This window comes from Marmota flaviventris, chromosome 9, assembly GCF_047511675.1.
Source record: "Marmota flaviventris isolate mMarFla1 chromosome 9, mMarFla1.hap1, whole genome shotgun sequence".
Lineage (NCBI taxonomy): Eukaryota > Metazoa > Chordata > Mammalia > Rodentia > Sciuridae > Marmota > Marmota flaviventris.
The window spans coordinates 100,337,174-100,360,544 of record NC_092506.1 but is presented as its reverse complement, the minus strand read 5'-3'; the positions used below and the strand labels follow the sequence as shown (position 1 = coordinate 100,360,544).

Below are 23,371 nucleotides of genomic sequence, written 5' to 3'. Positions count from 1 at the left end.
GATATTTATTATGCAAATTGTATTTCCTACATCTTATTGTTCTGCATTCTATGAATACTTAAATTATTATAAACCTTTACACTTAATATGGCTCGTCCTTCAATTTGATGCTTGAGCAACAGAGGGTCAGAGCGCACACGATCTTCTAGAGGGGAAGAAAATAAGTAATTAAAAAGCAGACAAACAAGAGAGCCGGCTGCTTGGTTGGAAAGAAAACAAAGGTAATTTGAGGGAGGGAGAGTGAGTCCAAAGATGCAAGTCACTTCAGCAGGAGAACCTCTCCCAGAGACCCGGGAAGCTGAAAGCACCTGTTGGTGTCCAGTCGCTTTAGGAAGGTCTGGGGGAGTAAAGGAGGAGGGAGTGGGTTTGATTCTTGAGGGAGGAAATGGTAGACCCTTCCTTCTCAGCATGCCCCCTACTCCACACCAGCCTTCCCCCTGAAGCCTTGACAGGGTAGAATTTTTGTTGTGAGCGTTTAATCTTAAATATATTTCACATATGCCACAAATATATTAAACACACACATACATATACATATTAAAACCAGGGAGGAGACCCTTAACAAGCTGGGGAGCCTGAGTGTACCCTACTCGTTGTGCTTTTCTCGAGAATATACCGTAATGACACGGACTCGAAAATCCCAGAACCCGACTCCACGGTTCCAATCTCTCAACTATCCCCAAGTCCGCCGCTAGGTTGTTGAACAGGCTCTCCCGCTCCGCCGGACGTGCAAAGCACGCATGCACTTCTCCCAGATTGTTTTGTCAATCCGGGGACCTGCATTCTCACTCTCTACTCCCGCACAGCCCGGTTTTCCAAAGATCTATTCCTTCGTGCAAGGTGAGTGACGGAAATTTGCAATGACTGGTTTCCAGGCCAGATGCACACGGTGTACCGGGCAGAGGAACCTCCTAGGGAGGTCCTCCAGTCGACGGTTTGATACGTACAGCGATTGCTGTAAACATTCCTAATAAAGGTGTTCGGGAAGCTAGACCCGCCCCCTGGAGCCTGAACCCCCACACGCCAAGCGCCCTAGAGAACACTTTTTCCTTGATCTGGGGAAAGCGAAGACCGATTTTAACATAAACATATTTGCATACGCCCCTCCCCTTGGCCCCGCCCCTAAGTGGCGCGGGCGCGCCGCCGAACGCCAGCGCCAGGGGGCGGGGTGGGGGTGGGGGTGAGTCCTTCGAGAGCCGGGTTGGGCTCGCGTCGCTGTGATTGGCCTGTTCGGACTCCGCCTTCAGTGCATGTAATTAGCATCTCATTAGTTGTCCGCTCGGGCTCGGGAGGCAGCCACTGCCGCCAGTCTGAGGCAGGTGCCCGACATGGCGAGTGCTGTGCTGCCGAGCGGATCCCAGTGTGCGGCGGCAGCGGCTGTGGCGGCGGCGGCGGCGCCTCCAGGGCTTCGGCTCCGGCTCCTGCTGTTGCTCCTCTCCGCAGCGGCTCTGATCCCCACAGGTAGGTGTTGGTACCGGCCAGTTGGCCCCGAAACCTCCCCAGGCACCCCAGTAGCCGTAGCCATGGAGGGGGGGAAACGTTTCCATGACAACCTCCCCCCACTTCCTAAATCCGAAGCGGAGGGAGTGTGGAGAGAAAACTCCACGGCTGAGATGGAAGGGGCTGAGGGAATCGCTGCTCCCCTTCCCTGCCCGGCTGGTTATGAATGAGAGCCCTCAGGGATGGCTGCACCCACACCTTTTCTCCCTGGCTTGGCGCGAGGTGCGGAGTGGAGTGAGACTGGGGGGCCGGGGGCTAGAGAGTATGGGGGAAGGGGAGGGATCGAAGGCACCCCCAAACCTTCCGGACCCTCTTAAACTCGCTGATGTCCCCGCAACTTGCAGGTCCTCTGGTCTCCCAGGGCTGCCGGTTTGCCCCCACCTCTCCATTGAGCAACTGCCCCCCCGCGCCCGACTTCTCCATCCCCCAAGCCTCCCTATGGCTGACTACCCGCCGCCTCCGGCGTGATTCCTTGCGGGTTCCCAGGACACCTCAGACTTGTCTGTTCTCCTCCGCTCCCCGCGCTCTGCCTCTCTCCGGTCCCCGAACTGCACGTCTCTAGTGTTTCCCTCCGGCCCATCACAGCCCCTCCGCCCCCTCGGCTAGGCTGCGGGTCTTCCTGGCCCGGATCCAGGCAGGGAAAGTTCCCCCGGCCCGGCCCCACGGGGGGGCGGTCGCTGTCGCCGCCTCTGCGGGAAGGCGCGGGGAGCCCGCATCCCGCCCGCCCCATGGCGTCCTCCGCCACGAGTGGGGACACCGGATTTCCCGGCAGCTCGTCCTTTCGGCGGCCGGAGGGTGGTGGAGGGCGCGTTCGCGGCCTCTGCGTCCAGGCGGGCTCCCTGTGGGCCTCCGGGCACCCCCCTAGTGGAGAGCAATCTTGGGAATTTGCCCAGGGGCGGCTCTGCACGCCTGGCGCCTTCCCCGAAGACACCGTGCGCTCGGCAGGAGCTCCATGTGTGGCTGCCCGTGTGCCGGGCGCGTTGGCGCGGTCGGGAAAGAAGAGGGCAGTGTTTGCATTTGCTAACAAAAGGGAACCGGAGCTCTTCCCCAGCGGAGAGGCTGGTCGTGCTGCACCCTTGCTTCCCTTCCCGCCGCCTCTTCGCGCTCGGCAGCGGCGCGGCGTCCCCGCGCCCCTGGCCGCCTGCTGTGGGCTCCCTGCGGGCGCAGGGACCGAGTGGCTCCCGGCTACGGGGGACGCGCGGCGGTGCATGAGGGGATGCAGTATGGCTATGCGCCTGCAAAGCCCCTCCTTGAAGCTCGAGAGCTGCAGGACCCGGAGCAACAAGTGGCGGAGGACGCCGAGAGCTCAACCCCCACCTGCGGAGCCCCTGGCCCGGGCGGGCACAGCGCCTTTTTTGCTTGGGCTGTGCCTTTTGTTTACACGCTAGAGGACACACAGTTATGTAAACACCGCAGGAGACACGCTGTAGGAAATGGGGATATCTGGGGGTGCTGGGCTTTGTATTTGGGGGATGGCCGGTTGGTGCTTTTCCCCAAAACAGGCTTACAGAGGATCTCTGCTTGGAGAGTATATCGGGCCGTAGGAGTGAGAGTCTGGCAGCGGCTTCATTCCCAGCGTTGGGGGATTTTTTCTTCCCTGCCAGCGTCTGTCTTCGGATGTTGTTTATATGTTTTCCTCTGTGAATTCTTAATTTATGAGTTTCAAGATAATTGGGTTCAGCCGATGCCGGGTATGGTTACAACTTCATTTCAGGTGATGCCACTGACTGGAGGGGTTCGATAAAATGTTCCTGAAAAAGATCCCTCGTGCTGCTGCATTGTAAAAAGCGCCAGTGTCAGTTAAACGTGAGCGTGAGTAAAGGCTAGGTAACTGGCGCATAATAGAGGCAACAATAGACTTGTATTAGCTGCAAAAAAAGGGGGGAAAGCGCTGGTCGGGGATATTGCCTGAAAATGGGAGCCATGCAATGCCTCTTGGCAGCAGAACTGGATTAGATTAGGCTTCCCATGTCAAACCTGCTCATTGAAGGCACCGGGTAGTAACAACAGTACTTACTATATTTGTAACTATCTCGCGGTGAGAAGTTGCCTTCCCGGCGAGGGATATGTGCTGACTTAGAAAGGAGCGGTCTGATACTCAACTGTGCATGTCAAAGCTACATGAAAATTCTGTTGCCAGTTACCATGGAAGCAGCTTCTTGCTCTTGTGTACATCCCTGTTTGTACTCTGTTTATCAGATTGTGTTCAAATTAGAAAGTAATTGGGTTTGATTTGTAGTGAGGGGACTTTCTTTAATTTTTTATGCGGTTTTTTTTTTTTTTTTTGGCTCTAGGTTTGAGAGGGGGGTATGGGCCCAACCCTAAATCCCATATTCTGGTGGTAAATTTCAGGTGGATGCCTAGGGGACTTTTCTTCCTCAGACTTGTTAATGTGATCTGAGAAGCTCCTGATTCCCACTCCCAGGATTAAAGAAACCTGTTGGTGCTGTCTTTGAACTTCATTAGGCTTGTTTCATTTACATCCTTGCTAGGAAAGAGAACTCCAGCCATTAAGCACTGAGTCCTGATTCTTTTTCCCCTGTGAGTGAAGCCATCTATCCTTCTAGAGAAAATCTCCCATCCCTCCTGGTCGTGTTTGGATGAAATGGATGTTCATGAAATGCAGCCAAAATGGTATTGCCTAAGCAGTGTTAATTATGCCTGTTACATTAAAGTGCATGCATGATGTTTTGGATCCTGAATGAACCAGTGGTAGATCACCCTCTCTTACCTTTTTTGGGGATTAGAGAAGATGGCTGATGGGTGGGAGATTTGTGGTGGTGACGGGAAGTCAGGGGCTGAGTTTTGCTTGCCGCAGCCTGTTGGGGCTTGCATCCCAGGGACAGGGACTTTGCAAAAGTGCCGCCCTGCTATTGTTGCCTTTCCCTACATCAAATTGAATAGCCGCAGGAGGGACTTGCACTTGCCTGTGATAGCTTTGATAAAATATCCCTCATTAATGCCACTTTATATTTACAGTGTGTCACTGGAGACGCACAAGGCTTCATTTAGTGACTTGTGTGACGAGACAAGCTTGCATTATTTGCCTGGGACATTTTGGAGGAACAAGAGACCCATTGAGCAATCTTTTGAAATGAACAAATACGAAAAAGGGGGGAATAAAAGAGCAGGCAGTTCTCTGGAACAAAGAGCTTTATTCATATGGATGTTGTACATGCTTTATCCAGTTTTCCCCAGTGGCCCTCCTGGTAAAGGGGAGTGGGACAGGGAAGACGCCAATAAGCAGGACACTTTCGCTTCCTCTCTGGCTTCCTGACTTCAGGAAGGCACCAACTCCAATATTCTTATTGGAGTTGGTGCCTGACTCATTGCCTGCTTCGCTTTCCACTCCCTCAAAAATTCCAGAAGGTAACCGGTTTCTGGTCCCCCCCCCCCCCCGCCCCAAAATTTCATCAGACAAAAGTGCTAGCTACCTGTTGAGATTGATGATCATTGGAAGATATATTGGTTGAAGGGAAAGAACTGTCACTTTTCTATGACATGTGTCAAGAGGTGGTTGATAGTGAATGTCAGATTGGTAAGATGTCTTGCAATTATAACATTAGCTGTACTATATTTATTTTTGAAGAAATGCTGTAAAAGCTAAAATCCAGAATTTTTATTATCATTAATGATGTTTTGGAGTTTTTGTGACTTTTCCCCATACCTGGTACATTTTAACCTCATATGTAAATGACTTTTTATTACTACTTACCCTACTTTGCTAAATGACTTTTTAGGTTTTGAAAATTGATAATATTACTATGAATATACACGGTCTCATTCTCGTTGGGTTTTTGTATGTTACATTTTAACGCCTTATTTTTCATTTAGAATTTACATTTAAAAATTTTGTGTGCGTTTGCTATTAACAGAAGTCCTGTTTTCATTTGGGGGAATTTCTTAAATGAGGCCAAACTAATTGATACTGTGATTTGAATGGAAAGTGATCAGCATAAGAAAAAATTTGTAAGAAATAAATTCAAAGGATTAAAATGCTGTCTATCTTTCTTGGGAAGAATAGTACTGACCATAATGCTGGGCATTTTTAACAGAAAATCCAGCACAGAAAGGAGAAATCACACAGCGACATCTGTTGCAGAATTGAAAATTTGCTGCTTTGAGTTGGAAGCAATTAGTCCTTGTATAAGCACCTAATGGTATCAGTGTATGTGTGTACTGATACAAATATGTATATGCACATACTTATATATGCATATAGACACAATATACAAAACTCACCCACATACAATATTCATGTTCACATTAAAAATTATTGAATAGAAAATATAACCTTTTCTATTGCATACGTCCTTTTCAAAAATATTAGAGATTCTTGTAATTCTGGAGTTTTTGAAAGGGAAAGGTATTAGAAATCATCTGTGGTTTCAAAATGAGACAGCCGAAGCCCAGAGAAGTAGGGACCTTGTTCACAGCTGAACTGAAGCTGGGTTAGCTACAGATTCTGGATGGAGACAGATCCCTTGATGTCCAGCCAGTGGACCTTTTGTTAAACCTCCTGGCAGGGATGCCCAGTTAGAAATATGGATCGGGGGAGGATGCTACTTCGGCTAAAAATATTTTGTATTCCAAAGGCAGCAAGATTAATTGTTGCTTTAGGTAATAAACCAAAGGATCAGAAGGAATGACCTCTGGGAAGAATGGACCAGATCTTGGTAATGTTGTCTTTGGTGTTGACAAATGATTCTGAAACCTCTGGACATTATTTGGCAGCCACCACGCGAATGTCGTCCAAAGCACCTTCATAGGGGAGAACACCAGGCTTGTATTGCTATAATAAGTCAGATACGTGAAAAGTAGGATTCACAAGACTCAGGTTTCCATTTTTAAGATTTTTATTTCTTTTCAAGGATTAATTTTAACAGTAGAACTGGTTCCATATAACTAAGGAAAAAAGGAATTGTTCTTAAGTTTAAGAACAAGAACATAATTTGATTTTCTTAGCAGGGGCTCTTTCTTTGTCATTATCAGAAAAAGAGCTGAAAAAGAATTTTGATAAATCATTGTTTTTGCAAGATGACCTTTTTATATTGGCCATATTTTCTCTTTTTTTCCATTTTATTATGGAAAATTTCAAATATATCCAATAGTGGAAAGAATGCCATATTTAGCCCTATATGCAAATCACCCGGTGTCAATAGTTATCCCACCCCTGGTCAATCTATCCCTTCTGTGCTTCCTCCTCGTCTTCATTATTTCAAATAGACACTGGACATCCTATAATTTCTTCCACAATTACTTAAGGCTGATTCTTTAAGATACAGCTCCCCCCACCTCATAATCATAGTATCATTATCTGAATATACATATTCTTAACTGGATATACAGAATTTTTGCCCTACCTTTGCTTTTCTGAAAAAGGCAGAATGAAGGGTTGTCACAGTGGGTAACGGCAAAGCAGAAACCAGAGAAACCAGGGCATGATTACTGCTTGTTGCGAGACCTTTCCTTTGGTTTAGTTTATTTTGAGCGAGGTTGTGTTTGGATCTGATGAGATGAATTTTATTGTTGTATAAACATGGTTGTGTAAATATGCAGTAATTGTAGCTACCCCAACTGTGGCTTGCACCCTTGGCAAGATTGGCCATTTCCAGTTGTTCCCATAATGAGTACCCTCCATCTAAGAACTTATATAGGAAGGCTTATTTTAGTTAGATGGCTGGGAGAAACCCTGTTCATATATTTATCTTCATAGGCCTCCATGGTATAAAAGTCTTTGCATTTTGTGAATATATTGCTTAAAAGAAAAATGTCTTCCCATTTCTAACTGGCTAAGTGCTAATTTCAGCCTATTTTCTGTAACTGAAGTGATCAAAAATGGTTTCTTTGGCGTGGGGAACCCTTACAAGAAGCTGTAAGTATTCGGACCACATTTTGGTGGGTTGAGGGTGAGGGGTGATAGGGAGAGAAAAGGTTACTATCTTTACTTCAAAATATTTGCCCCATTGATTTAAAATACAAATTTTAAATTTCAGCTAGAAATGTTGGAATACATCAATGTTAATTTTTAAACTTTTTGGTTTTCCAAAATAGATTGGTTCCATTTTCCAAGGTTCGTGGAATGTGAGAGATTTTTTATTTTTATTTTTTTAAAGAGGCTCTTTCTCAAATGTTTTATTTAATGCAGGCTATAAATCTGAAGCATTTGTTTTTTGGTTTCCAGCCAAACAGGTAATTACACACGAGATGCTTTTGAGGGGGTCTTAGAGGCCCTGACCAGGTGAAAACCCGCCTCCTGAGCTGGCTACCGCACAAGAAATGCACAAAGGAATTCGTACATTCACGGTTTGGGGAGCACTACCAAAATGGAATAAAAAGCCTTTGTTTGGAAACCATCAATGAAGGAAGGAACCCATTGGAATGTTTGTAATTACAAGTGGCACCTCCTTGTTTAGATTTCAGAAGCCACAGTTTCTTTTTCAGAGATTTAAATTGCAGGCTGGAGCCAGCAGCTGCTGTTGTGGTTAATGGGCAGTTTCTCTTTGAAGATCTTCCAGTGCTGGTCCTCAGAAGCTTTGGTGCAGTTGCCCATGATCTAGGGTTAGAAAAAAGGGAGATGGCTGGGCACGGTAGTGCACGCTTATAATCCCAGTGGCTCTGGAGACTGAGCAAAAGGATCACAAGTTCGAGGTCAGCCTCATCAACTTAGTGAGACCCTATCTCAAAATAAAAAATAAAACGGGCTGGGGATGTGGCTTAGTTACGCACTCCAAGGTTCAATCCCCAGTATCTTAAAAAAAAAAAAAAAAAAAAAAAAAGGAAATGTAGGTGTTTATATACATGCATGGCCAAAAATGCTGTGTGGCCTTTAAGGCTGAGAGGAAGCAATCTCTAAAAAACCTGTTTTGACTGACAGGTGTCTTGAGCGAGATGATTATCTAAGAGAGAGGTGGAGCAGGAAAACTTCTTATCTTTTAGGACATGTTTTACTGGAATATAGTTATTTGACCCAACATTTTGGTCTATATATTTCAGAAATGTTAAATAGGCTTGAAATGAAAGTGCTGTGATATATATTTAAATGCTACTAGGTGTTTGAAGTTGATATTCCAGTGACATATGGACTTTTAAAAATGCCTACAATAAGTATCTTCCTCTCGGCTGACTTCCTTGGGAAGGTAGGCTCTAATTCCTCCTCAGCTGCCCAGCACTGGAGGGCAGTGTCAAATTGGAAGTAAGTTATGCCATCCTTGGAGGGGTGGGGGAAAATCTGCCTGAGAACAAAAGGTTCACTAGCTCCATCTCTCCATTGTCTCTACCATATCTTCACTTGGGCTGGGATTAACCTGAAAGTTAACATGTCAAAAATGGAATCTTTTATCTTTCTGCCATAGGTATCAGCTTTTCTCAAAGTCTCCATTATTGTGAATGACACCATCATCATCCTAGTTTCCAAGGTCCCTAAATTTGGAGTCTTTTTTTTTTTCTCCTCTTTAGCTTCCTCTTTTTTTCTCTACTATATTCTCCGGCATCCTCAGTGCCCTTTACGAACCACGTTTTATGAGCAGAAGCTTCCTAGCTAAATCCCCCACTCCAGCCTTTAACTGCTAGGCAGAAAGAGCTCAGGTCTACCCACGGCAGTTTCTGTTTCTTTTCAGGACAGGATCATAATATTTGCCTTTCAGAAACACAATATAAAATTCTTACTTCTTGCCTCAGCTTCAAAATCTGTACTGTTTTGTCTTTAGGTGGTTCCTTCTTCAATTGCTCTAGAATTTCCTCTCTAATTGCCCTCATTTCTTATTACTTTTCAGCCCAATCCTGATGGGACTGGAAGACTGATGATTCTCCAGTGAAATTGAGGAAGAAAGTGGTCTACCCATCAGCCTTCAGCTGGTTGCCGTTGCATAAAACTACTGTTTTATCTTTAACTGTCTGTCTTGGTTTATAGGTGAATGACAGCTGATTCTCTTTGCCTACTTTGAGAATAAATACCTTCCTGTTGCATCTTCCATTTTAACTAACACATACTTAATCTAAAATATACTTCCATGTAGATATTTCTTTTTCTTCTTGACAGGTACATACATGAGTATATTTCTTTATGCTGAGTCAAAACGTGTCAAAATAATGACCATGTTTTTAATGGAAATTTTAAATTTCAGAATGTTGAAAATGTATAGGAGCTATTTGGTGGAACCTGTTTGAATGTGGGGATTTATTACAGCCTGAAAATGGTATAATTGACTTAACAAATTACAAGCTGGAAAAGGAAGATTTTCAGACAAAAAGGGAAGTTGTTCAGACATAGGAAGACTTTTTAAGGGTTAAAGTCAAAGTCAGAGGACCTCATATGGAGCTGCTGACTTGACATGAGATTAGCCCCTCTGCAAATGACCCAGGAGATGCCACCTAAAGTGGTGTATTGATGCTTATGTCTGGGATGTTGTAGGTACAGAGAAAACCTACCTGGAGAAATGGCAGGCCTTTATTAGCTAGTATTTGGCTTTGGGATCAGTATTGCCTAACTAAACAGTCACGCCAACATTGGGGCATGTCTATGAATTTGGTTGTATTTTGGTAGATAATAGAGAGTGACTTATCATTGACCTAAGAAACAAAAAAATGAGATGAAGCTGAGTGTGGTGGCACCTGCCTGTCATCCCAGCTATTCACGAGCCTGCTGTAAGAGGATCATGAATTTGAGGCCAGCCTCAGCAGCTTAGTGAGACCCTCTGTCAAGATAATATAATGTGGGCTGGGGATGTAGCTCTCACCTAGCATGTGCAAAGCCTGAACCTAATACCAAAAATGGAAAAAAAAAATAAAAAGGAAACAAAAAGATGGAATCTTCGTCTCTCAGTCTGACTGCTAAACTTGTTATTTTAAGGATTGTTTCAAAGCTTTTATTTGGTGTTACTATCTGCCATAATTCTTCCTTTCTTTTCTTCATTGTCTGGAGTCTTTCCTCTTCAGAGTTCAGTTCTTGCTAGTAGAATAAGATTATACAGCATGATAGTACAATGATATAAGAATGTTATGGTTTTAGAGTATTTGGGGACAGTTTTGGGAGTAGGTTCTATGTCCAAATGTGGTTATGTATTTGGCTTTTTACTGAATTAAATACACCTGTGATTAACCAAGCCACCCAGACTTCACAAGTCATCAGCTTGCTTCTCTCTTTGGAATAAAAGGAACATTGCCTCATTTCTCTTGCAGAAACCGTTATTTAAACAATGGAAACTTCAAGATAGGGAGAAAAAAAAAACAAGTTAATTTAGTACTAAATTACTGCTCAAATGGTTTTATCTCTTAAAAGGTTCAAGTAGAGATTAGCTTAAATGACACTGAATTTCACTTTTCCTTGTGCCTATTTCTGAGCACATGTCCTTGTGAAGAGGCCTCTGTCCTTTTTCTTTAGTTTTGTTAGTAATCGTGGGAATGTTAGTTGCTGTTTCATTTCCCTTTCCTAAAGCAAATCTCTCCGTCACTAAGCCAGGTTGGCAAGTGGAATACCGTTTATACAGAGTAGTATAGCATATGCTTTACTTAAGAATTAAGAACAGCAAAAACAACCTACCTACGTATGGACCACAAAAATAAAATCATACATGTGAATATGCTTAAGTAGGAAGCATTATCTATCACTTATGTTAAAACAGTCACTGCCTAGTGGTGGGGGGGTTATGTCTCTATACATAATCACATTTATAAATCCCTCACATGTTAGAGAATATGAAGAAATACTATATTGAAAGGATTAATTTAGGATGTACTCAATCGGCTCTAAGGTGAAATGGAAGAATAAAGTGGCAGAGATCCCGCTGGAGTTGAATATCTTTGAAAGTGAGTGGAATAATCTAGTGACCTTGGAAAAATGTACAGAGATTATAAATCTACCTGTTGGGTCTTTTTTTTTTAAACACAGAGGACTTTATTATTCTACTCAGACTTTTCTAGCTTGTTATCATATTTAATAAAGAAATGGTATTTCTATAGTTAACCCATACACATTTGGTAGAAAAATGCGTGCTTAAAAATGATTTTTAAATTGTGTATCTCCTTTTATAGTAGGCTCTGTGTTGGGTACATCTTTGTCTTCTAGAAGGTTTTTTTTTTTTTTAACACTTATTTTAAAAAATTTCTAAATCATAGGAGAGTTGAAAGAAGAGCACGACAGCGAATATTTACTTACCTTTTCCTTACCTAGATTAATCAACTGTTGACATTTTTCCCATTTGCTAAATAATATATACACACAAGCTTAAATATTTTCCCCCCTCTGACTGAAGGGAAAAGTAGCAATAAAATATTATATAATTCTTTTACTCAAATCTCAAGTTCATACTGATGCCTTCACTTCCAGTTCAACATCCCAGGTGCTTGCTTCTCTCTATCTCCTGTTCCTTATTTGTATCTGCTATCTCCCTTGGTGAAAATGCTGGTTCTCAGCCACATGTATAGTTAATATAAAATAGGTTTGGAATTATTCCACCAAGATGCCTGAAGACAAAAAACATGCCATGTTAGACTTAGATTTTTTCCATCTTTTTTGTTTTAAAATAGATCCTATTAAAGGTAGATAGTATTGTGTGTGTGTAAAATCAGTTAAATATACGGTTAGCATATATTCAATTTTATGTTGTTTTATATTGAAGATTTATTTTGAACACAGAAATCATGAGCATGGCTCAGAAATGCCCTATACTTTCTGCTCCATTCCTGCCAACCTTCCTATTGTAATAATTTCATTCTTATTAATTTTTTTGGTATATCTAATCCATTTTTCCTGTTAAAACATAATGAACAGTGTTCAATTTTTTGTACTTTTAAACAAAACAGTGTTAACATATGCCTATATCCTCTCTTCATATTTGAAAAATACTATGTTTTTTTAAAAATATTTTTTTAGTTTTAGATGAACACAATATCTTTATTTATTTTTATGTTGTGCTGAGAATCGAACTCAGTACATCACATGTGCAAGGCAAGTGCTCTACCACTGAGCTATAGCCCCAGCTCTGAATGCTGTTTTTGTATACATTGACAATTTTCCCACTGTCATTTCATTTTATTTAGAAGCCAATTTTTTCTACTATCTCTGTTCATTTTTTTTTTTCTTCTAAGGCAATAGTTTTATTTGGGTGGTGGGAATCTAATGAATCGGTATTTTTTTTCCTTTTAATTCACAGTTACTTTTAAGAAAGTAAGGGCTCTTCCTTTCAGTATTAATATAATGTGTCTCTGATGTTTAATAACCAGCCTTTACCGTGCTTTTGATCAGTCATCTTTTACCCTTCTCTCCATCCATTAAATTGGGAAAACAAAACCCTTTTGTTTCTTTCTTTCTTTTTTGTTTTGCATTAGACATTTACTCTAAAGTGCATAGCCAAGGTACCTTTTTGCATATAAACCTTGGACCATGTTCTAAAACTGCCTATTGGACACGTTAGTCAGGGTGTTCCATAGTTATCTTAAATAAATATAGATGACAAAACAGCAAATATAATTTATTTGCTATTTTCTTTCATGATCTCATTACTTACCCTGTAAGTAGCTACCAGTGTTGATTCATTTTATAGGTGAAAAAGTCAAGAGGATGATGAGCTTCTTGTCCAAGGGACACAAATAGTTAATTGTCAGAACCAGGATTGGAAATCAGATCTATCTTCAAAACCCGTAATTTTAAGCACTTTAACTGTATTTTCTGAAAATCAGGATGTCTAAAACTGAATTTAACATCTGTTCTCCTCTTTTTCTTTTTCTTCTTCTCTCCTGCATTTCCTTTCCTAGTGAAGGGTACCACTATCCACCCATGAGTTAAATAAGTCTGGGGGTCATTTTAGAACCCTTCCTTCTTCATTGTCTTCTCCCCCTCTAATGGCTACTGAGTCCTGCCCATCTTCATTTTTCTGATGAGGAAAGTAGGTTTAAGCTGGCATAACAGCCCCTTAACTGATCTGTTTACCTCTATCCTCATCCCTTGTAATGCATCATGCTGTTTCTAGACAGAGCTTTTTAAACACACACTAGATTGTCACTTTCTAGCATAAAAATTCTTAAATTTGTGTTCTTAGCACCTGAAAGATGAAGTTTATTCTCTTTCAGGGTAGCCTACACCACCTAGCTTGTTTTCCCCTTCAGCACATCTCTTGCCTGCCCTCCACACTTAGGACTACCAAAGTAAACGAGTCCTGGATACACCAACCTCTCTTGTGCCTCCCCATTTGAAGCACCCTTATCTCTGTGGATGATTCCTGTGTCTCTTTTGAGAACCCAGCTCAAGCACTGATTCTTCAGGGAAACTTCCACGACCACTCAAGCTGGTTAAGTTGAATTTTGTTGTGTCCTTCTTGTACACTTTCCTAAGGACTTTTCCTGACTTCTCTTCTTCCTTCCTGTCAAACATCCTTCTCTGAATGGCCCAGGCTCCTCTTCATACCTGCTATACATTTTGTATTTGTCCAGCTTGTTTCTAACAACAGAAATATCCTATCCTTCTACCTTCCAAATCAGCATGTTTAAATCCTCTGTATACATAAAGACCCACCAGTGATTGTTCTCCAAGACCTATATAATTTCCCAATCTCAATATAATGATTTCTTTTTAACTCCCATTGGTTTCTCTGACCATTCCATGGCATTTAACATTTTACCTTAGTGTATGTTAACATGTGTTCACTGATGGACATAAATCCTATTCAAGTATCTTGTACAGAAGGGATGATTTTGTGTTGGTTTTTGTAAACTTAACAGTACAAAGCCCAAGGCCCTATACATAGTACATGCTTAATAAGCATTTGTTGAACCAGTGACTCAATTGGACATTAGTTTGTCCATTGTCCATTAAAATAATTTCTGTCCGCATGTATGTGAACAGGGAACAAGATGGTACTATTCAGACTTGAAGATCAGTTTAAAAATGAATCACTCAAAATGATATTTGTTCAGTCACCATTTTCCTGTTACAGAATTTGATTTCCCATATGTATATATCTTGTGCTTTTCACTTGTGAATAATGGTAGTTGGGATACATAATTTACAGTAGGGCTTACTATTTATGAATTTAAATTGGTAGTTGTCCTATTATCAGCTCTATCAGTTATTTTAGGATTAAAATTCTTTGTAGAAGTTATTTCCTCATAATGGATGAAGAGCTGTCAGTGTGTCTGACTCTTTTGTGGCTTGAAGGACTGACTTCTAGTGTTTGTTCATACTTGGTTCTTGGGCAATCATTGGAGAGATTTAAACTCCCAGTCCAGATAAGAGAATCTCTTTCCATTTATTTAATCACTTCACAGTCTTGGGATAGCTGGACTTTGAGTCATTGCTGAGGCCGTATCAGCACTTTAGAGTTGAAGCAGCAAACCAAGAAACTTATCTCTGAGGCCATCTGCTCCTCTTCACCTTAGCTTTCATGACAGTCTTGTCTTAAAACTGAGATATATTCTCAGAAGAGGTGGTGAACATAGGAAAATTTAAACCTCAGGGTAACAGTTTTCCTTGTACAGTAATAAAGATGTATGTGGAGTCACTGACTACAGAATCAAAAAATAGATCACAGTAATCGGATCAAACATGAGAAATGGCTTGTTGCTGTATTTAAAAAAATGAGGTGGGCAGTCTGTTCTGTTGAAATGCTTCCTCTTTTTATGTGACTGTGTAGTTGGTACAAGGTTAACACTGGCAAAATGAAGCTTATAGAGTTAATTGCCTAAAACTGATCTAGTTTTGAGCAGAAAGATTTCTTTTTGACCTTATGTGGAAGATGGGAGAGATTTTGTGCAAGCAGAGAGGAGAATGTGTTTTTTCACACTACCTTTTAATTTAGGATAAGTTTGGAGTTTGTTCTTCCTGTGAATATAGAGGTGGAACCACTCTAACCAGAGTTTATTGCTGTAATATTTTTTAAATGCATTTGTAACACTGATATATCTGTGACCTTGTGAAGGCGTTTTTGAGAGGAGGGGGGTGGTCAGCCCTTTTTCTCACTGTCATAAGTGATGCCTACTCAATAACTCTTAACTTCCTGACAGTGCCGGGAGGGGGAGGAGTGCCTATCGTAACTTGTTTTTTATGGCTTATTTCTAACGCATTCTTCTCATAGTCACATCCATCCATTTAGACTTCTCTTCTCCCTGCCTAAGGCGTGCATCCAGCCTAGGCTGAGTTTGGTGCTTTAAATGCTTTGAATTATGGAGAATCGTAGTATTTTATCGATGCTTCCCTTGTAGCTGTATAGTTCTATATTGTCTTAGGTTACACAGCTTGCATTTCTTGGGCATTGTGAGTGGATTATTGCAATTAATTGAGATTTTGAAAGTGAGAGACCTTATTTTTATCATGTGCCATATTCCCTTTCTTGGTCGACATGTTTTTTCAGGGATTGCCTTTTTATGAAATCCTTTACATTGTAGGCATTATACCCTTTCTCTGCACCCTAAGTATTGGCAGACATTTCCTTATTATCGTGACCTAATGTCAAGTAAATAACGATACGATGGCAATATTCAAGAAAAATTGTAACTCTGAAATACAAATTTTGTCAGTGTGGTAATGTATAGTATATGATTGGTTTTATCCAAGAAGGAGGAAAGATGAGTTAATCAATTTCATCTAGAATTAGGTGGCTAATGCTTCAAGTGTCCTATTTAAAAACAATTACATCTAGATCCTGTCTGCAGGATTGCTTATTTCATTATTCTGGTCATTTGCATGAAAACAAGTTGATGATTCTTTAAATAACCTGTCTGTTCAGTTATCTTTTCATCTTGAATTGTTATTCCTCAAGCATTATATTCCATTCATGCAGTAGCATGAATCAGGTCTAGAAAGAAAGATTTCAGCTAAGGTAGTAGCAGAATTTTCCTTCACCTTTTTTAACCAAAAATGATTTCCTGTTTTCATATTAATTTACCTACAATTATATCTCTTTATCCTTGTTTCATAAGGTAAGTGCATGCAGAGTTATATTTTAATAGAATATTTTTCAAGGTTTTAGGATTTTTTAAAATGGGGTCATCACCTTCAAGATTTTGACCTGAACTTTTCATGAACTAAAGGAGCAAGAAAAGGAAAGAAGGGGGGGGGGGAGGGAATGAATATATAATGTACTTATAATGGAATAACTGATCAAAGTTAAATTCATTTTATAACATTTATCTTGTGCTAAAGCACTCTACCATTTCAACAAGAGAAGCTCCACATTTACATATTGGATTTCCCCATAAGATTCTCTTTGAAAAAAGTGTCTTGTTTTGTTTGTTTTTTCAAAGGTTTGAACCAGTGGCTTAAACTGAATGATTCCTCCAAGTTCAAAACAACAAGGCTAGAGAGAATGAAGCTCAGTTTCCTGAGAGATCACGTTAGGGCTGAGGCTGCAGCCATAGGCAGTGACAAAGAACGCTCATTTGCCTGACCTTTCATCTCTTCATATTCCCTTTGGGGTCCTGGAAGATGTGGTTGTGGTCACAGAAGAGACCTGGAGAAGAAGCTGGGATTTCAGATCTTTGGCATCTCTCTTCAAGTTAGAAGCACATAAAGGGGGAATCTAGCTTGGACTTGGTGTCTCAAAGGCTTTCCTTTTTAAATGAAGTCTTGAAAACATGGGGAAAGTCGGGCTTGGTGGCACATACCTGTAATCCTAGCAATTCTGGAGGCTGAAGCAGGAGGAGAGGAAGTTCAGCCATCGTCAGCAACTTAGCAAGACCCTGTCTCAAAATAAAAAAAAAAAGGACTGAGGATGTAGCTTAGTGCTATAGCACCCCTATGTTTGATCCCCAGCAACACACAAACAAGCATGGGGGAGATTTCCACCAAGAAAGAGGTGAGAAGGAAGGACAGTGCAAGTTGAGGAGAATGACATGGATAAACGTTTACCATCGAAAAACTAAAGTGGTCAGTGAGAGATGGAATTAGCAAAAGATAGCTTGGGGCCAGATGGTGGAAAAACTTGGAATGCCAGGTTTAAATTAAATTCAGGAAGTCACTGGGAACTATTAAAGGTTTTTTGAACAGTAAAGTAAGTTCAGTTTCATGCTTCGGGAATGGGAATCCGGCAATGATTAGAAATTTAGAGATTATATCCGAAATGGAGAGATATGTTAGGAGTATAATAATAGTTCAAATAATACTTTCTGAAAACTTGAACTATGACAGTGAAAGAAGAATAGAGGTGTAATTGACTGGATTGAGTGGGCTGATGGAAGATTGGGAGTGGTAAATATAGAATAGAAATGGATGTGTTCTTTGGTTTTTAAACTTGAGTGACTAGAAGACTAGTTCTTCTTTTCTTTGGCAGCGTTAGGGATTGAAGCTAGGGGACCTGTACCACTGAGTTACATTCCTAGCCCCCATCCCTTTTAAATATTTTTTTAAATTTTGAGACAAAGGATGACCTAGAACTTGGGATTCTCCTGCCTCAGCCTCTTGAGTTAGCTGGGTTTATAGGTGTGTGCCACTGTGCCCAGCCAAGAAAGGCTGTCCTAATTAACATAAATAAAATGTAGCTGACAGTCACTTATTGAATTTCCCAGTGTATGTCAAAGATCATGTTAGGATTATATGATGATCCTGAATGGTTGGTGCATAGAGGTAGAACCTTAAGGCAGGTGTGTTGGAGGGAAAGGATGAAGAACCCTGGTGAACACTAGGAAGGACTCGTTGGAGGACTAGGTGATCCATGTTGAGAAAGGAGGGAGATGGGCAGTGTTGATGTGGGATGGAAGTTTCAAACTATGGTGCTGAAAGGTCATTGAAGGAAGAATATTGTCTTGGAAGTGAATGAACTATGGGGAGAAGGTGATGTAAGCAAATGAAATTAGACTGGAGGGATTTAGCCAGTCACTGCTAGGAGATAGCAGTGCCAGAACCAGATTTTAGGTTTTTTTGGATTCAAATTCATTTCTTACTAAAGTATAGTGTACCAAATTGTGTCTTAGTGGGGTATGGAGAACTATGGAGAGCCTCAGCCTGTCTATATCACTTAAAATGTTTTAAAATTAAGCTTCTTGAGGTTGTGGTGTTGAGTAAAGAGTAAATTAGTGATCCTCACAACTGTCCTTGTATTTCACTTGATGAATGACAGCTTTGGCAGGTTAAGCATGGAGGGAAGATAGATGGAAGCTGCTGCTTTTTTTTTTTTTAAAGTGTGCTGCTTTAACAACCACCACCGAAGAACAAAAACAAATCCTAGTGTAGCACAGGGAGCACTTTCAAGGATGGCAGGAAGAATCTAGGTCAGCTTAACAGCAATTCCTATTCTTTAGGTAGATTAATGTCTGCCACCCTGGTTTTCAACATGCTGTGCAAAGTCCGGAAAGACGGTGTGTGGTTCCTATTTTAGTCTGTTGGCTGTTGCTATAACAGAATACCTGAGACTGGGTAATTTATGAATCAAAGACATTTAGTTTGACTCTTGATTTGTGTGTGTGTGTGTGTATATGTGTATGTGTATGTATGTGTGGTGCTGGGGATTAAGCCTAAGACCTTGTGCATGCCTGGCAAGCACTTGCTTTACCACTGAGCCACATCCCCATCCCTAGCACCTGACTCATGATTCTTTAGGACCAGGAGCATGGTGTCAACATTTGCTCAGCTTTTGGTGAAGACCTCAGAGCAAGTAAGCGAATGATGTCAAGGCAAAACTTGTGGGCTAACCTTTTATAACAGCTCACTCTCTTGAGAATTAATCCATTCTTGGAAGAACTAATCCAGTCAGGTGAAAAAGACTAATGTCCCTTAAAGGCCCTGTTTCCCAACACCATTACATTGGCAACCTAATTTCAACCTAAGTTTTGGCCAGGACAACCACATTTAAACTATAGCAGTTCCTTAGCACATATTAGTCACTAAGGGGGTCACAAATTAAATTTATATGTGGGAGCATTTTGATCTACAATTGAATAGAGAGAGCATAGCAGTACACTGAGTTGTAGTTGGCACCTTCTCAGTACTTCCATGTAGAAGATACAACTTTATGGACATTTCATCTATTACCTTTAGGAAATGATTAGTCTTCTATAAGTCAGAAAGTTGCTTAATTTAGAAGTAGAGCTCTGGAACCTGAGTGGGATAATAATGATGGAAATATTCCGTATCTGTTCTGTACGAATTAATAACCACTAGTGACATTTGACCACTGAGCCCTTGAAATGTGTGCCTAGTATGGCTGAAGTGCTGAATTTTCAATTTCAATTTAGGTTTAAATAGCCACATCTATGGCTGTTGGCTACCATATTGGATGAACTATCCAATGAAAAAATTAAGTCAAATTTTCATGCTCATTTTAATAGCATGAACTGGTGAAAAGAGGTTGGAAAAGGGTTGAGTTCTATTGATATTCACTCCAAATTCAGTAGGTTTATAATACATATTGAACTCTGCTCTTATGGGCATCTGAATTTTTTTCTGTGCTTTTTTACATCTAAAAGCATCTAGAATATCTTAATTGTCCTTTTTTCATTTGAAAAACTATTCCTCTTGGCTTTAGGAGGGATATAGTTCGTCTAGTGCATAGATTAATAGCTCCAGTTTTGTCCTTAGGAAGCTAAATCTTGAAGGTTACTAATACATGACTATATTGTCGTATGCCAATTCACGTGGTATTTTTTTTTCTTGGTGATGCTGAGAGTGAGTGAAATGTGAAAAAAACATTATTCATTTTAAATAGTTTTGACTGCCAGGTTAATGCGACTCTTAAGCGGAGCTTCATGAGGTCTGGCCATAGTAACTGCTTTTAACTTGATTTAAAGTTCTTAAACAGTCTGAATTGCCTCGCCTAATCTTTTTATACTGAACGTACAATTTTCAGGCTCTTTTTTATTTTCAAATCCATAACTGACAGCTGCTCAACACCTCATTCAAATAGTTTTAAGAGTTTTAGAGAAAAGTTGGGACAGACTGGATTTACTGACATCAGTTGGATTGAGATATTATGGATTTAAAGATGATAGAGCAGGGTAGAGAAAAATATAAAATAATTATTGCATGTTCACTGCTTGCACAAAGACAGGGATTTGAAACCTAATAACTAAGAAAACTGAGATACAGCAGAAGGACATTTGAGTTAACTTTCAAATCTTAAGAAATGAAAACTTCAATTGAAAACAAAATTTTCCTATAGTCCCATTTGTTTTATTACATAAAAAATTAATGTACAGAAGTGAGTATGTACCAAAATCTCCATACAACTTTTTTTTTTTTTTTTTTAAACATACACCTTACAAATTTTGTGAACTAACTCTTCAGGGGATCCCATGGTGTCTAGTTCACAAATGAAATTAACTGTTTTATAAGAAAAAAATAACTGCATAAGGTCTTTCATGTCCACGCCCAGTGATACATGAAATTATCCTAGGACTCAACTAAGAAGGCTCTGGGCTCCAGGGAAAATAGAGAATCTTTAGAATATATTGTTTATCCAAGAATTAAAACAAATATGACTATAAATTTTGCCTTTTGCCTTTAATGCCTTTTGAGTAAATGCTGTGTGTGTGTGTGTGTGTGTGTCCTACTATGTGTTCTACACTGTGGTAAGTATACTTTTACAAACACTAATTATATAGAATCTTTTCCTTCAAGAGATTTTTATTTTAGACTCTTCGGCAGGAGACAGTAAAGATAATAACATTCTGTGCCAAGAACCAGGAGAGACAGTTTCAGAGCTTGTGGAAGCATGGAAGAGGAGTGTCTAACACAGGATAGAGATTTAGAATCTGGAAAGATTTTCAGGAGGCCCTGGGAAGGTCTTGAAAGATAGGTAAGAGAGATCCAGAGAGGTGGTGTGAGTAGAGTTTTCCAGCTAGAGAGAGAATATGTGGAATACATGGAAACATAAAAAGCATGGGGGATTCTGAGAACTACCAATAGTGATGTGTAGCTCGCAGAAAAACCTTTCAGGGAGCAGCAAGATATGAAGCTGGAGAGGGTAAGAAAGAGTCAAATCATAAAAGACCAACTTGACGCTAATGGGGGATTTAGGCCTTATTTTATAGAGTCTCCTCTCAAATGTCTCTTTGGAATCCAGGGGAAGGATGGAATGAATTTAGAGGATTTGAGACCAAAGGTAGAATAGTTAGGGAGCTGTGGAAGATTAGTTGAGATTATGGGGACCTTAACCAAGGTACTTGCAATGCAGTTTAGGAGAAAGTTAGTTTCAGGATATGTTTAAGGAGATAGAATTTCATTACTGCTGGAGGAAGGGAGAAGAGAAAGAAGAGCCTCATTGTGACTTGGCCACCTAGGTGGGTGATGGGTCCACAAATAAAGGTAGGGAGTTTGGAAATTGGACAGAGTTGGAAGTTCAGGATGACTAGAGCTGCTGCATTGGACACACATTCAGGAGCAGACCCAGCAGACCTGTTTGGAGCCATAGTCATGAATAAGGTTTCCTCAGAAGAATGTACACTGGGTAAAAGAGGAAGAGGTGCTAAGGACAGAACCCCTGGGAGCAGTAACAATCAAAGGTAGGCAGAAGATGATGAATTAGTAGAAGGAATGAAGGAGGAAAAGCAGGAAAGTTTTCTTTATTTTGGTTAAGAAGAAGGGGAGTGAGGAACAGTGTCAGATGCTACAGGCAGGTCAGGTAGGGAAAGGCTGTAGCACTTCAGCATTTCTAGGGAAGCTCTGCTGAGCAACTGTGGTGCAGGAGGGAGTGTGGAAACCAGATGGCAGGGCATGGGCAAAAGGAAGTGCAGAATAGGTGGTGAGGGTTGTGGACAAGTGCTGTAAAATGTTTGGCTGATGAAGGTAAGGTGAGGGAGAGGAAGTGGCAATATGGAGATGTAGGATTAAGGGACATTTCAGTTATATTTTAAATTAGGGAAACGAGAAGGCTGTATATGTCATGAAGTAAGAGGGACATGGAAAATAAAGAAATGAGTATGTCACTGACTCATAAAGTCCACAAAGAGGCCCAGGAGGAGGTATTTGCTTGAGGAGGGAGACCATTTCTTTCTTTTGACTTGCAGGTCATGGAAAAACCTTCAGAAGTGGGGTGATTTAGTAAGATTGTGCCCTGCAGGGCTGAGACTTGGGGGAGGGACCATGGGAATGCAGGAGCCCATGCACCTGCTGACAATGAGGTGGATCTAGGGGTGTGAGCAAGCTGGAGTGACAGCTGGGAAAGTTTGAAATACCCTCCTCAGGAACTCAGAAGATTGCAGAGCACCCAGCTGAGGTTGGCAACCTCTTGTTGTGTCCCTCATCTTAGTTCTAATTGTCTTTACCTGAGCAATGAGCTGAATCCCTCTTTCCCAGGTAGATATTGTGGTACTGAGGTGTCCTTAATGTCCTCATCCCTTTTCAGAGGGAAGGCAGGTTAGTATAACGGAGCTGAAGGGATCTTGAGGGAATTTGGAGACAGCCTTCTCATTTTGTAAACAAGAAAACACACTTGGAAAAATGAAGTGACTTATTCAAGTAAATCCAAAGCCAGGGTTAAGTCCCAGACCTCTGATTTGCAGCTCAGGGCTCTCTGTTCCCTTGCCACCACCGTGGATTATGAGTAAATCCCATCCATTATAAATGCTCTTAATTTCTTGTTTTAGACACTGGGAAATCTATACCGTTTTCTTTCTCTTCCATCCTCCCCCTCCCCCATTTTCTGCCAGTTTCCAGCAGGTATAATGATATTCTGGGATGCTAAAAATAAGTAAGATTATGTATTTTTTCCTAAGTAGAGATGATATTTAATTAGATAAGAATATTACTTGACTTATAAAAAGGTAGAACTTAAATATTGAAGTGTTTAGAATTTCTCATAAACTTTTTATAATTTTTTAAAGTATATTTAGTTATACATTATCAATTCTAACTTTTATTTATTCTGTATTTCAAAGGGTTATGGTGATGTAGTAACAAAAAATTCTCGTATCTGCCCTGTTTGCTGAGAATTGATACTCATTATTA

At 40.9% G+C, this 23,371-nt stretch overlaps 1 protein-coding gene across 3 annotated transcripts in view; it reads left to right on the top strand.

Annotated features, from left to right (window-relative positions):
• The first annotated feature begins 1,319 nt into the window (after positions 1-1,319).
• The window catches only part of Cadm1 (cell adhesion molecule 1), a 314,860-nt gene continuing 292,808 nt past the window's right edge, over positions 1,320-23,371 (top strand). For all 3 annotated transcript variants that reach the window (XM_071616722.1, XM_027930739.2, XM_071616721.1), the window contains exon 1: positions 1,320-1,461. In XM_071616722.1, the coding sequence (XP_071472823.1) occupies positions 1,329-1,461 (133 nt within the window). In that variant the 5' untranslated portion in view covers positions 1,320-1,328. The remainder of the gene's footprint in view (positions 1,462-23,371) is intronic.